Source organism: Crocuta crocuta, unplaced genomic scaffold, assembly GCF_008692635.1.
Source record: "Crocuta crocuta isolate KB4526 unplaced genomic scaffold, BGI_CrCroc_1.0 scaffold61, whole genome shotgun sequence".
Classification (NCBI taxonomy): domain Eukaryota; kingdom Metazoa; phylum Chordata; class Mammalia; order Carnivora; family Hyaenidae; genus Crocuta; species Crocuta crocuta.
In genome coordinates, this window is record NW_027528369.1 from 2,265,762 (window position 1) to 2,281,765 (window position 16,004).

General features: G+C 43.3%; 1 protein-coding gene across 1 annotated transcript in view; it reads left to right on the forward strand.

The window, feature by feature from the left end:
* Positions 1-14,268: 14,268 nt before the first annotated feature.
* Positions 14,269-16,004, forward strand: part of CLEC3A (C-type lectin domain family 3 member A) — a 6,943-nt gene continuing 5,207 nt past the window's right edge. Inside the window, exon 1 of the mRNA XM_077754201.1 lies at positions 14,269-14,383. Within this exon, the coding sequence (XP_077610327.1) occupies positions 14,269-14,383 (115 nt within the window). The remainder of the gene's footprint in view (positions 14,384-16,004) is intronic.

Below are 16,004 nucleotides of genomic sequence, written 5' to 3' on the forward strand. Positions count from 1 at the left end.
TGGTTGGTCACATCTAGCTTACTGGTCCACCTCTGGAACACGGAAATGGGAACAGTTCATCTCTGCCCAAAGCACAATTAGTTTCTTACAGCAGAAATTCTATAACTAGGAGGAGAAAAACATGGTGGCAGAGGGGGAAAAATCAGTTTACGTCCATCACGGGGATAATAAACTATATCTCACAGGTACTCATGAGCATTAACTGACAATACATGTCATGGTTCTCAAAAGTGTAGGTCAGGAACCATAAGAATTTAAGCTCTATGCGGGCAGAGATTTTTGTCTGCGTGGTTTACTGTTGTATCTTTGCACCTAGAACACTTTCTGGTACATAGCAGGACTCAACAGATATTCATAAATGGACAAATCTGAAAGAGGGATGAAGACAGGGACAATACTCCAGTCAAACTAACCAGTGGCCTTCCCATTCAGTCCAGCAAACCAGGTCTGACACATGTCCCCTTCTCTATCTATTCTCTTTGACTTGATGAGCCTTGGGGAAATGACACTATTATTCCAGAGGAAGTAGTTAAGGAGTGTCACTCCTAAGTAATGAATATGAGCCACAATTATATCACTAAACTCAGGCCCTGTTTCTAGGAGAGCCCAATTAATATTTAATCAAGGCTTGTCAGTTATATAAAGTAAAGGAGAAACCCAATTTCCCTGTTACGGGACTTGCCATTAACAGTGAAATATTCCATTTGCTAAACACCCAACATCTTGCTTTATTAGTTATGCCCAACAAGTCAACCGAACATTCCCGGAACAGATTTACAAATAAAATTCAGTGGAAAACTGAAAAGTTTACTTCTCACAATGATTCCTACTGATCAGAAATAGGAGGAAGAGGAGGGTGCCTGGGTGGCTCAGTCAGCTAAGCATCTGGATCTTTATTTCAGCTCAGGTTATTATCTCACAGTTCCTGAGTTTGAGCCCCACATTGGGCTCTGTGCTGACAATGTAGAGCCTGCTTGGGATTCTCTGTCTCCCTCCTCCCTCTCTCTCTGCCCACCCCAGCTCTCTCTCTCTCAAAATAAATAAATTAGTTAAAAAAATAAAAATAAAGAAAAAGAAATAGGGGAACAGAATGAGCAAGGCAGAGCAGGGCAGGAGAATTAACTTTTTGGAGTCCCTTTTGCCATATCCCGCATCCTTAGGCCTGAATCATGAGACGTGCAGTCTAGCAAGAGATACAGGCTTTGATAAATAACAAACTACCCAGGTTATGGTGATCGGCGTTCCAAAGAGATAGAACCCAGCCTTGTACACTGCCAAGAGTTTAAACAAAAGATATGACACAGCTGAAGAAGTCTTTTTGTGATTGAGGTGAAGATAAGTCGGATTTTGTCATGGAAAGACTTTGTGGGAAACCCTACTGTTTTGTCTCTTTGTCTCCCCAAGAGCCATCTTTCCACTCTTCCTTGCTGACAGAATCCGGCTTTGTTCAAGAATCTTGTAGTGTGCCCTTCATGTGAGAGAAAGCGGGTCTGCCATTGTAAGGATAACCCTATGGCCCAATTCAAGCCAAGGAAACATTAAGAGGGAATCTGCTAGGGGACATCTGAGAGCGAGTTTCCTTGTGTGATAAAAGGGAGGCATTTGAGGGCTATCTTTCCACAAAGCCCCTATCTCTGTTTTCAAAGTATGCTGTGAAGATGTGATGCTTGCAGCGACTCTAGCCAACTTTTAACTGAGGAGAAAGCCCAGGAATTGCAAAGATGCTGGACCCACACCCAATGGTGAGCCGCTGAGCCCACCCTGAACCATCTCCCTCTAGATTTCTTATTATGCAAGAAAAAATGTGGCTCAATTTGTTCACGGTGCTGTTACATACTGCAGAATACCCCCTGACTGATTCAGATTTATAGAATGACTGTCAGGATTTTAGAAAGGATTTTTACGTCTGTTGTGGGTAACAAACCACCCCAAATCTTAGGGGCCTTAAATAACAGCTACTTCACTTACTCGGAATTCTGTGGGTCTAATGCTCTATAACAAATTACCCCAAAATTTAGCGGCTTAAAGCGACATTTATTATCTTACATAGTTTCTGTGGGCCAGGAATTTGGGGGTGGTTTAGGGTGGACCTCTTTGTAGGACTGACTGACAGTCTACACAACATGGCAGCTGGCTTCTTCCAAAGCAAGAAATCAGAGAGAGAAGTAGAAGTAGAAGCTGGAATACGTTTTATGACCTAATCTTGGAAGTCCATTTCCAGAACCTCTTATAGTGACCCCCAGGTCAGTCCCGCTCATTATTAGAGGGGACTCCACAAGTATGTGAATACCAACAAGTGAGGACCATGCTTTGAGAGCCATCCTGAAGACTGGTCACCATCCACCCTCTAATGCTGTCATCAGACAGGGTTCAACCAGTGAAGCAAAATCATGATGAGATATACACCTGTGCATACACATGCACATATTAAAAGGATTGCTGTAGGGATTTGACCTTATTCAATAGTGAAAACAAGTTGGGCAGTCTCTGTAAGGCTATGGTCTTCACGTCTGAGGTCCTTGGGTCGGCCATGGGGAGGGAAAGATGGAAGTGAAGTGAAATGGTAGGAAAATAAGCTAGAAGCGATGAGCACACACCAGAACCCTGATCAGTCTCTCACTGCCTCCTATTCTGATGCAGTGGGTATTTGGCAGGGGAATCTGATGCTTCACCGTAAGCCAAAGAATACAGGGAAGGGAATTCTGGGAAATGGCTGAGGCAGGCTGAGTCGACATCTTTCAAAGCCAAGGTGGTTCTTTACCTTTTAAGGAATAGCGACTAGGACAGGGCTCAAGAGACTTCTGGGACACTGGGAATGTTCTGCTTGCCTTATCTAGGTACTAGTAGCATGGACAGATTTAAATTTTATGAAGAATCAGAAAGCCATATACTTGCAATTTGGGTACTTTTCTGTGCATGTGTTATACTTCAATAAAATGTTTACACGTAAATACAATGTATGTTTTATGGAGAAAGCTTAGAAAACCAAAGAGGGAAAAAACCCATAATTTAGCACCCCAAAAACAACTGTTAGTATTGATTTATCCCTAAACTATACAGACACCTACATTCACACATACCTGCTACTTCCTGCCCCATAAATTCTGGTTTATAACTGCTTTCCTCCCCCCACCCCCTGCCTTAGATATATACTGTAGGCATTTTCCATGTCACTCAATATCCTTCTACAGCAGAATTTTAATGATGGCTTAGAAGTCCAATAGGTTAATTCCCTTTGAGTAATCTTTTTTTTTTTTTCAATTTTTGGTTGGAAAAATAATTCTTTTACTTATTCCTAAACTATCAATAGACCCAAGCCAGGACTGTTTGTTCCTTTATTTCCAACAAGGCATACCCAAGGCAAGTAGTGGGTTTTTCAACTGCAACCCCACATATCTGGTATATATTTTGGAGAGCGGCCTAGTCTCCTTGGGCAGAAATAAATTATAGAAGGAAGCAGGCATGGTGAATGTGGGTCTTTCAGAGACATCAGCCTGTCTCCTGGACTCACTGTCTCCACACCCAAACAAACAGGCTCTGGGACTATTTCCTGTCTGGTTTCTACTGGAAGGAACTCTTCAGTAAAAACCAGCATCCAATGCAAATTGGATGGCCCCTCTCTGCTCATCAGGGGAAAGCAAGAAGCTGAAAAAGTCTCCTGAGATGAAAAGCAGACTCTTATAAAACACTGACTCGTTCCCTGTTTACCAGACATTCAAAAAGGACGTGCTAGTGGTTTCCTGAAAGCAAATAAAAGCTGGTTCATATTCTAAAGCCTTAAAGGCTTTTGCCTTTGAGAAAAAGAGCAGTGTTTTCTAAACACCAACACAGCTCTCCGGTAAGCTGCCATCTTGCTTCCTAACCTGAGGGACCTCTCTACATCTCTAAGAAAAGATATAACATTGAAATCTGCTTCTTACATACATTTTTTCCTGGTGGAAAAATGGACACATCTGTTTTAAATAGAGTTATACGTGATGATGACATCTGAGGCTGTATTAGATGATATTATGGTCAGTGAACACTGACATATCTTAATCCTGTCTTGTCCACCAAACCCTCTTCCTTCATGCATGAAGGACAATGGCAAATGGACACAAGGACTGACTTGGCCAGTGTAGAGCTTGTCCCAAAGTCCACTGCAGAGCACTCCACAGTGTACTGGGCTAGAACACAGAACCGTGCCCCAAATTTAGGAGCTTCTGTACCTATCTTAGCCCAACCCACCACCTTACCACCATCCGTGCAGTTGTATATTACAGAGAAGCAAAGAGATGAAAAGAAGTGCTCATGGGAAGAAGCAAAGAGAAAGAGAGAGCCATTCCCATGTGGAACCCTTTTAAGAATTGGTGATCGTGCCTGTTAGGCCATATGGTCCAATCTGCGTCCTGAAACTGATACTTCTCTTATCCCCCCAACCCCATCTCTGTTCCCTCCCCCTGGGAAGGAGACAAGCTAAGGCCTTCTCCTCTTTTCCCATAGAATATGATTAGCAATATGTCTCAAAAATCTTAAAATATTCATCCCCTTTTGGCTCAGTAATATTAAATACCACTAATATTATAGGCTAAACGTCATTCTAAATAAGCACTTTATAAGTATTAATCTAAGCCCCACAGCAAGCTTATATTTTCTTTTTTTTTTTTAATTTTTTTATTTATTTCTAGGAGAGAGAGAGAGAGAGACAGCATGAGCAGGGGAGGGTCAGAGAGAGAGGGAGTCACAGACTGAAACAGGCTCCAGGCTCTGAGCTGGCCGTCAGCACAGAGCCCGACGCAGGGCTCGAACCCACGAACCGCGAGATCATGACCTAAGCGGAAGTCGGATGCTTAACCGACTAAGCCACCCAGGTTCCCCAGCAAGCTTATATTTTCAATACTACTATTTCCCCTTATTTTATAGATGGGGAAACCAAACTGGAGGGGTGGGGTTGAGAAAACTGCCCATGACCCGAGAGTTGGTGGCAGGGTCTACATGTGATCTCAAGCAATCTAGACTCCGGTCTATGTTGTTAAGCATTAGACTGTGCTGCCTCTCAGCATAAATCCATTTATAGAACAGGGTGTCCTAAAAAAAATAATCTAGAGTAGAGAAAAAAAAATCAACACACAAAGATGTAGATCTCAACATTATGTATAATGAAGGAAAATTTGGAAATTAAACAACCGGAGCAAGTTTGGTAAAGCAAGCTACATGAAATATTTAATCCATTAAAACAATGTGTAATAACTTATTGGCCAAGTAACAGGTGCAAACCTCTGACTATTGCAAAACCACCGAAGGCTTCTACAGAAAACAGACAGCAGGGTCCCTCTGGGTCATCAGCCTGCCTCCCACCGCCTGCAGTATTAGGGAAGAATCAGGAAGCCAGGTTCCCAGGAGAGGCTCTTGAACAACTCACCAAATGACAATCAGGCTCCCCACCGACAGATGAAAACTTCAGCCCAGGGACTGAACCACTCGCCATTCCCATCTATTTAACGAGCTCTGCTAGCATTTGCTGTTGGATAGGCACCGTTGCTAGCATTTCACGTGTATTCATTAACTCGGCCTCTACCTAGGGGGTGTGGGTACTGTTGTTACTCTTTCTCTCCCTATGACCCAGGAGACACTGTAGCTAGGGCCCACAGCTGAGAAGTCGTAAAGCCAGGATTCCAACCAAGGTGGTCTCTTACCAGAGCCTTCAGCCTTACCCACCACCCCACGCCCCAGCCATTTCCACACAAAGCCTGAGGTGGGAGCCTCTTCAGCCCACCAGCCTGTGGGCATGGATGTGTGTGGCCCCGTGGCCAGCACATTCCTGCATTGAGAGTGAGGAATATGCAAGACTGTGGGTTTGCAAAGAGGACAGAGTAGAAGGAGGGCCTGGGGCAGGAGATTGCAGAGGGACAAGATGTGCCCTGCTTTGCGCGCGCGAGCACACACACACACACACACACACACACACCCCTTCTACCTTCCGACCCCTAAAACACAAGCAGAGACATATATGTAGGGGCAGGGGGTGTATGGGAAATCTCTGTGCCTTCCTCTTAATTTTGCTCTGAACCTTAAAAAAAAAGCCTACTAAAAAAATCAACTTTTAAATCTCGACTTACTATTTTACTCACTGCAATCTGGTTTCCATGTCTTATGCATTACAGAAATTGCCTGGAGTCATTTTTCTAACTCCCAAGATCAGTGTTTATTTTAGTCTTTTTCCTGTTTTACTTCTTTGACATATTTGCCAGTTCTGTCTCCTTTCTCCTCCTCAAGAACCTTCAAAATACTTGGAATCAGAGAAGGGAAATACAGTTTTTCTCCAGCTTCCCTGACCACTGAGTCCCTTTCCTGTCTCTACCCACCTCTTAAGTATCTGAGACCCCATGGATTTATCTCTGATGCTCTTCTTTTCCCCGTAGGAGTATCCTGACTTCAGACTCATCATCAGGCTCCCATTGTTAACGTATCATTGATTCTCTATGAACAAATTATTGATTCTCTCAACTCTTGTTTTTTAACCTCAGTCAAGTGTTCAACCATAATTTCCTATCATCGGCTAGATAAATGCACCTGAGTGTCCCATGAAAACCTTAAGACCATCTTGTCCAATACCAAATTTGTTTTGATCCCTCCACCCTCCTCATCTGCTGTTTCTCTTCATTCATCTCAGATCCAACGAAAACATAAGTAATGCCTTATCCATACAATTCATCTATTTGCTTTTCCTATTCTATATGAGAAACAGATTTCCTTGGTCTACCCATCAGGTTGTAGCCATGCACGGTTTCGGCTTTGGGAAGCACTTTCTGGAGAGATGACCAAAAGGCAATCCTCTGGTTTAGATGGCACAGCTTGACTGTTTACTTGAGACAGCTCAAGGGAGACCTCAGGATGGGGTTACTTCTATCACTAAATTTCCACCAGTAAAACGGTCATGGACTTAAAAGTTGGAAAATTAGTTAATACCCAAAAAGGCAAATTTTCTCAGTGGCTCACTCTGAAACCTGCAGTCATCTTGCTCTGAGCACAGACAGAGTCTGTAAGCCTCTGAATTCTGATGAAGAACAAAGACCTCACTGTTGTTACCTGAAGGTTGAAAACTGTTCCCACCATGTCCAATGTTGGGAGGCCTACAGAGAGGGATTATGAGGGTTTTCCACTGAGGGCTGCCCTTGCTCTCAGTGGAAGGGAGGCGAATACTGACTTATTTGTATTTTTGGACATGTTGGCAACAGGGCCAGGCAAAACTCACAATAAATTTGAAATGGTACACCTCGGAAGAACAGACCAATAGAATGTTTGCTTTCCTAAGAAAATGCACTGTTCACTACAGTGAGGGCTTGGAAGGTGGGAAAGAGGGGATAGCCAGATGGGTGGTTACAGAGGGATGAGCTCAGAGTGAAGTCAGGAAGGGCTAGGACATTATTATAATGATGATGGTGATAATGATGATTAATTTATCAAGAGAAAGTGCAAATATGAAATAACTCTTCTGTATCAGACACTACATTGATTATTTTCAGGGAGCCTTTTTAATCTTCCCAATAATGGTGGCAGATGGTCATTATGATCCCCAATTTATAAGAATGGGATACTCAGAGAGATGGATGAGCTTGCCCCAATCACATAACTGGTAAATGAGAGGGCTGTGATTCAACCCCAGGTCCATATGATGTCATTTGTGCACTTTCCATTACTGTGTCCTGCTGTGGGAAATGAGGGCTTCGGTGAGGTTATCAGTCTATTCAAGGCCAAGGATGCAGTAGCTTCAGCCACTGTCTGAGAGACCCCACAAGAAGGCAGAGTGGAATGGAGCCAGAAGAACACTTGGTCCTGGAAGAGGGGAGGGAGCTGGTTCAAGATGAGCTCACACGCTAGAAACCAGCTCAGAGAAGTAGCTATCACAGGCCTGGAGCCGAACACAAGAAAGTCAGGCAGAGGTTTTTGTAACTAAGATCAGGAAGAACCCAAAGAAATTAGAGCAATGGTAGAAATAGTATAAATGGAGCAAATCAGGCCCAGCAATGGCAGGGGAGCATTATGGATTAAACTGAGGGCTGTGATCTCTTGCTGGTCACAAGAGAGCTAGGGTAGGGTCTTCTGGGTAAAGCAAAACATTCTAGCAGTAGAACTCACTGCCTTACTGTGTAGTGAATTCTCCATCACGAGAAGTGTTCAAAGCAGAGATCTGTCTCTCCCAAACCTGGGACACTATTGTTCTAATCCCACCACCCTGACTTTACCAGAAAATTTCACACTGATCTCCAAGGTAAGTCCACAAAGCCCCAAATCCCTTCACCACTGGGTGGGCCTGCCCCTCAGCTGAGGAGACCAACTGTTGAAGGTTCTAGGAAAAGTCACTTAACTCCCTAAGGCTAGGTCCACCTTCTATGAAACAGGGATAAAAATGCCTTCCTTATAGGCTTCACATGAAAAATCCTAGCAGAGTAGTTAGGGTGAGATTAACTGAATCTAAATCACCACTCTCTTTACTCTAAATCCTCTTGGTTGAACCACTTCATGTAATAGACATTATTAAATGTCTACTACACATCAGTCAATGTGTTAAGCACTAAAACTGTGCTATCCAATATGGCGGCAGTTAGCCACATGTGGCTATTGAGCAGTTCTATTGGACAGTGGGTCCAACTGTTGGTCTAGAAAATCAGCAGAGAATAGGGCAAGATCCGTGTCCCAGGTTAAAAAAAAAAAGTGAGAGAGACAAATATATAAAATAAGTGTAAACTGTTTAGAAGTTCTGTGATAAAGTATGTCCAGTATGGGTGGGAATAGGGCCAAATCTGTAAGTTTGAGGTCAGGGCAAGGGTGAGTCTGAGGACTTATAGAGATACGATGCCTCATGCATCTATATCATGGTCACTGGGGAAGCCTAAGCTCTTGTGACCGATCACTATGTACTATGAAAAGATGCAGCTTGCATGTTTTATACACATGTTCTAGTTTTCTCCACATTCTGTCAAGGCAGATGAAACTACAGTTAGGAGAAGGGACAAAGTCTAACCATTGTCACACAAAAAGTAACAGGTCTAAAATCTTAACCCCAAACTATCGGAGTCCTTGCTCCTTACCTATATGGATTGTTACCCATCTCAGCAAGGTCTTTGAAATCTCTTCCCAACCCCTATCCTCAGCCTTCTCTTCAAATTCCCCGAACTTTTGCCAGTCACAGCTGCAAGTAAGAGGCCTAAGTATAAATGACACAACTGGTACTCAACCTGTAACCAATCTTTCCTTCAAGCATTTCAACCTCACCCTTGCTGTAATGAGTTCAGTCCTATCACTCCCCCTAAATTCTGCCCTTGACCCCCTGAACACAGCCTTCAAAGATTTCAGCCATGCGTATTAACAGAAAAACACCGATGAGGACAGATGAACTTGTTTGTTAGACACTCTGGAAAACAGCGGCTTAGAGCAATTTTAAAATAGCAGCCGCTGGAATAAACACATCAGTTACACAGGGTGGTCAGGAGACATGTTGTAAACAGCAATTTATTAAGGAAATTTAAGCTCTGGTGACAGTTTTTAAATCCTTACTAAAACACTCTCCGACTAAAGACAATATTTTTATAGTTCCTATTCCCTGGCTATAAATGTGCACTTCTTCTTAAATAGCCCTTTCAGAAGCCCTGGTCCAGCCCAGAGGACGAGCTGATGACATCATCGTGCCTCACAAAAAAAAGGCTTGTTTGGCCTCCAAGAACACAGAGTGAGGAGGCCTGCCTTCCCCAAGAACAAGGTGGGGACAAAGCCACCAGCCCCCAATACCTTGGATGTGTGTGTAGTCCATGATGTGATTTTTTTCCCAGATCATTGCCATTTTCTCCCCTGCTCTTTCTGTTGAGGTTTTGGGGGCGGGGGTGGAGGTTCACCCAACGGGGAAGGCCATGTCTGATGTCAATCAGCATTTGGAACAAGGACAAAAATCCTTACATTAAGAATATTCTCAGACCCAGCTCCCATTTTCTCCCCGCCAAACCTCGGGCCATTTAGTTTCCAATGGCTTTTCCCTAAAGAAGGATGAGCTGGGCTTAGAGTCTCATTGGGAGGAAGAGAAGTTGAAGGGAAGCCCCCATCCCTGTCTGGCCTCGGTGCCAACCACTTGAAAGCCAATCAGAGCTTCCCCAGTGCTGAGCGGGCTGGTTTCCCAGCACGACTCCACGTGTTCTTATGCCAAGTGAGTCTGTCTCTTTACTCTTCCAAGAGTTGAGTTGCTATTTCCTTGGTCAAGTGCCTTGTTGCTGGAGCCTCAGAGCAGAGGTGGGAAGGGAGGGAAGCAAAAGCAAAACCCTCCCGCCACACATTAGTAAACAGTTATTGAGCAAACACAGTGTGCCAAGTAATGTGCTGCACGTGTAGTTGAGCTAACCCAATAGAGCCCCCTGCCCTCTGGGAGCTTACAGCTTAGGCAGGGAGATAGACATCCAGCCAATCAATTAAGTAAATAGGTTTTTAAATGAGCACCAAACTATAAGAAGGGCGATAAAGGAAGCAGGCACTGTCATGGAGAAAACAGAGAAGGACCTTCCTAGATTACGCAGATGGAGAAGATTGTCTGAGAAGGTGATCTTCAAGTTCAGATCTGGAGGACAAGAAGAAGCCAGTCATATACAAAGTAGCACTCAGTGGGACTCACACCAACAGTTCAAGTTTGGGAAGGGGTGGGGCACAGTGACAGAGAAAAAGCATGTGGAAAAGCACAGTGGGGAGGCAAAGAGAGAACGGAATATGGCTCAAAGTTGGCCAAAGGTCTCCATGACTGGAGAGAGTCACCAGGAAGAACCAGGTGGGTCTCACCGGGCAGGAGGTCTTCAGATACCAAGGTAGGAAGTCTGGGCTTCATGGTAAATACAATGGTAAGGTTTGGAGGAGAGCGACAATCCCATTAGGGATGTGTGGGGCATCCACTTGACTTGGGCAGGAACAGGGTAGCTGAGCTGCATTCAGGACAAGGGGTCTTGGTGACTTCGGATGTGATGAAGGCAGGAAAGAGGAAGCACGCACGTCGGGGTAGACACCACAGCATTTGCTGTTGAGAAGGTCATGAGGAAGGGCACTGTAGGCAGAGGAGCGGGGAGCACAAAGATACCTACAGTTTTCAGAAATGGCCCCCTATGGGGCGCCTGGGTGGCTTAGTTGGTTAAGCGTCCGACTTTCGCTTAGGTCATNAAATGGCCCCCTAAATGGACTGGAGACATTAACTGTGCCAGGCAAGGCCTGGAAAGAATGAGACTTTTTTTTTTTTTTTTAAATTCATGGGATATTAATGGAGGAAGAATCCAGAATTTCATTTTAAGCATCACCAATTTGAAATGTCTCTGAGACATCATCACATGGGCAACTGCAACTGTGAATCTGAAGGAGGGGATCCAGACTGAGAGGTAAATACAGGAGAGTCCCAGACAGGGCATCTGAAGCCACCAGAAGGATTAAGATCATGTAAGCGACAGAGTATAGGAGGTTAGAGTGGCCAGAGGAGAGTCCTGAGGGGTACCAGACAGCATAGGCAGGGAAGAAGTCAATCCTCAAATATTTTTTTATTAAGTAAATAATTTAGAGAGAGAGGGAGTCAGAGTGAGTGGGGAAGAGGCAGAGAAAGTGAGAAAGAGAGTTCCAGGCAGGCTCCATGCTGTCAATGTGGAGCCTAATGGAGGGCTCGAACTCACAAGCCATGAGATCATGACCTGAGCCAAAATCAAGAGATAGACACTTCACCAAGTGAGGTGAGCCTCACCCAGGCCACCCAGGCACCCCTCAAATATTTCATTACAACAAAAAGCGTGGGCTTTGGCGAAACTCTTCTGTGTGCTACTGTGATAGTGGGTACGTGACATTACATGTTTATTTACCAAGACCCACGGAGCTGCACGACACAGAGTGAACCCTAATGTAAACTGTAGGCTTCAGCTGACAGTAATAGATCAGTATTCATTCGTCAATTATAACAAATACACCACACAAGCACAGCACAGGATGGGGGTTTGTTGTTGTTGTTGTTGTTGTTGTTGTTTTGTTTTTTTGCAAGGTATTAGTATTAGGGGAAACTGGGGAGGGGGTAGGGCAAGCTCTCTATACTTTCTGCTCAACTTTACTGTAACTAAACTGCTCTAAAAAATAAAGTCTGTTACTTTAAAGGGACGAAAGCATAGGCTTTAGAATCTGGCTAAAAGAAAACAAATCAAAAAAAAGTGTCAGAGGTTCTCCCGGAAATGAAAAAGAGCCCAAAACAATATAGATTCAATCTGAAGAAAAGAGACCAATTTTCCTTACAAGTCTAGTTTGAACACAGCACAGATCAAAGATCTGAGAGAGATCATTAGCCTCTACCACTATTCTGTAACTTGAAATCTCTTCTCAGAGAAAAGGATTTGAGAAGCTGGCAGGAAGTATTTTCAATCAATCATAAGATTTGTTGTAAGACATTGATCCTTTTCCCTATTCAAATCAAAGTGTCTTTTTTCACAGGCCAGGTCCGAGGAGAGGTCTCCTAGGGCCAATCAAAACTAGATTTTATTTATTTTTTTATTTGGAGCCCAAAACTAGATTTTAAATCCTACTCTGATTCCACTGGAAACTGAGTAATGAGCAAATCCATGTACCTGTCCTGAGGCTCAGCTCTAACGATCTATAAATGGAGAGAAAACTTCTCCCATGGGCTTGTTGCAAAGACTAAAAAGATCTGGTGTTCTGTAAATCACACAGACTGTTATAATTAATGGTAATGATATTACTGGTATTATTACTGTTATTATCATTATTAAGTACTGGGCATTGTGCTAAGTGCTTATAGTCACTATTCACTTAATCTTTCCAAAACTAGCATTCCCAGCCCCATGTGAGAACAGGCCCCCACACGGTCAGTGACTTGTCAAGTGATCCCACAGCTGATAAAGGAGTGAAATTAGAACGGGACCCTGCTCAGCCAGTTTCCACAGCACAAATGCCTACTCATGGACTGCCCAAACCAGTACAAGGAGTCTGCATTAGAAGTAAAACCTTCACTCTTTATTTCACACTTACTAAATTGTGTCAGACTTTTCTCTATCAAGTGGTCTTACTTTGGTGTAAATACATGGGTAGGGTACAAACGGGCTTTCACAGGAAGGCAATGAAGACAGATTAGACTGGTTTTCCTAAGATCCAGAAGGAATCAATCACCCCTTGATTCTTCCAGTATTGTCTGAAAGAAAGATAGAACAAAAGAATGAAAGAACAAAAGAAAGAAAGAATGAAAAGAAAGAAATGAAAGAGAGAAAGAAGGAAGGAAGGAAGGAAGGAAGGAAGGAAGGAAGGAAGGAAGGAAGATAAATAATGAAAGCCTGAAAGTCCCTTGCTTCCTATCTGGTCCTCAGTACTTGTCCTAAAAAGCCCATTGTAAAGGTAAGAATAATTATACCAAGTTTTCATTTTATTCTTCTGTTATTTCTACCTTCTCTTTGAAAGTTTTTTAAAGTGTTTCGGGTCATTTTAAGGAAAAAAGTGTTGGCTGACAGGCATCTGCAAAATTAGCTATAATTGATATTCTACATTCACTCTTATGGAAATAAGTCACTGCCTTAATTTTCTTTTCATTCTGAGGTGTGTTTCCCCAAAATGTAATTCTTGGTGAATCCACAAAATCCTAATAGAAAGGCTTCTCCTTTATCATGAACTCTCTACTCTAGCCATCCCTGTAACTCTCTGCGAGTAAGCCATTCCCAGTTTCCACTGGAGCTGTGTAGACACATGTGTGTAGCCTCTGGTGTTACACACACACACACACACACACACACACACACACAGTAGCTTTCCTAGTTTTTGTTTGTGTGCTTTTTTTTCTTTTTGCCCTGAAAACTGAATTGAGGTTCCCAGAACATTTAAGTGAATTTCGGAGCTCCTAAGCAAGGGCTGAAATATTGGGGTCTTCATGGAAAGACTCCAAACTTCTTGGACTTTAAATTTAAAAAAAAGAAAAGAAGAGAAGAAAGCAGGCACACCCCTTAAGCCCTTCGTTAACTCTGATACACTCTGAAAAGGCAGTCAAGTAGAAAAAGTAACAGGAATATTAAAAAAAAAAAAAAAAAGTCTAGCAAGAAAAAGAAGCCACCTTATGCTGTGGCCAGCTGAGGAACTCAAACATTTCGTCAGTGGGAGGCCAGCCAGCCTCCACACACACTTTTATAAAGCTGGCTCCAGGCGTTCCAGAGCAAGATGAGGCTGTCGGGTCTACCTGCCTCTTAGCTACGCCAGAGGGGCTGGCAAAGTGATCATCAGACCTGCCCAAGAGCCATGGCCAAGGCTGGACTTGTAATTTATATCCTGGTTATCACCTTACTCCTGGACCAGACCACCAGCCACACATCCAAATTTAAAGCCAGGAAGCACAGCAAACGCCGTGTGAAAGGTAATGGGGCTTTTTCACTCCAGCAAAATTCTAGGATTGCTCAGTGTGGGGAGGGGCTCGTATCCCAACTCCGCCAGGAGAGCAGTCTCCGGAGATAGTGCCATGCTGTCACGTGGATGTGGCATTTCAGGGAACAGAATGACCTTTTAATTCTCTGGGACAGTTTGGTGCTTAAAGGAATCATCAGTAGGCCTTTTGTTTTTAATAGAAAAAGTTTCTGTGTTGTATATCCTTTGTCAAGTGAGCTCAGCCACACAGAATGCTCTTCAGAGAGGGTCAACCTAGATACATAGACATCTGGTATTATGAATGAGGGATCAAGGAGAATAGGTGGATTAATAATTAGAGCATACTGTTTCATTCTTAGATACTGTATAACTGTTCAAATATATTTGTAAGAGAGCTATACTCTTATTAAATGTATAGGTAAGGATAGAGTTATTGTGATGTGGCTTCTATTTCATCATTGGTTATTATGGAGGTATGTCTTCATACCCCTGACTGTATAAGGACATATTTAAGCTTTTTCACATCAGAGGGAAATTGAGCCTCTTTTTAAATTTAAAAATATTTCTACATGCGAAGTCATATAGTGTTCGAAAACACTATATTCAGTAATGCAAAACTGAATCTCCAAGCAATCCCCAAATCAGGGTGGCCTGAATTGAGTGAAGAGGTAAGAAAGAGAAAACAGGAACACCGTGGGGAGGGGAGGTGACTCAGTCAGTTAAACGTCCAACTTTGGGTCGTGATCTCGCAGTTTGAGTTCGAATCCCGCATCGGGCTGTCTCCTGTCAGCACAGAGCCTGTTTTGGATCCTCTGTATCCCTCTCTCTACCCCTCCCTTGCTCTCTCTCTCTCTCTCTCTCTGTCAAAAATTTTTTTAAAATCCTGCAAAGAACAAAGGTGACAGTAATTTATTTGCAATATGCTGAAACTATACCAAGAGGAAAAACATATCAAAAGAGAAACAGAGTGATGTTTTAGCTCACCCTCTGAATTATTATTTTCATTTTCTTCTTGGGATATTTCAGGGTAAATATAATGACACTATTTCCTTATCAAGTTCACTTCATTAGAAACAAAACATTCCAAATATACACATCGAGGTCAAGCCTGGATTTGACACAACAGCATGGCTGGTCTTGTGTCCGTTCTGAATATTACAAAGGGCCCTTTTCAGGGGGCATGTATTTCTATGATGTAGGTCTGATGCAAGGCTTCCTCAGTGGAATCTTTTTCCCTTATAAAATACTAAAGTGTCCTGTTAACTCTGTTCAATGGAAGATTAAAATACTTCTCACAAATGACAAAGCATATTGGTGAAGGTGAGAACAGGGGAAGGAGGGAGAGAGAAGATTCTGTGCAATATGGTATATTTTCATTGCCGCCATTTCTTCATGGCTGGGAGGCAGTGGCAAAGGGGGTGACCACCCAGTGGGGATGTGGGGACGGGTGTGAACATGTGGATGTGAGTGTGGGTGTATGCTGTGGGGGCGTTTCTAAAGTTACTCAGTTCAGGTCATGCAGAGCTCTGTGCCCTGCCCCCAACCACATGCAGGTGAGCACACACACTCCTTTCTGTGTGCCTTTTAACTGTTTTAACTGAGTGGGCACAGCT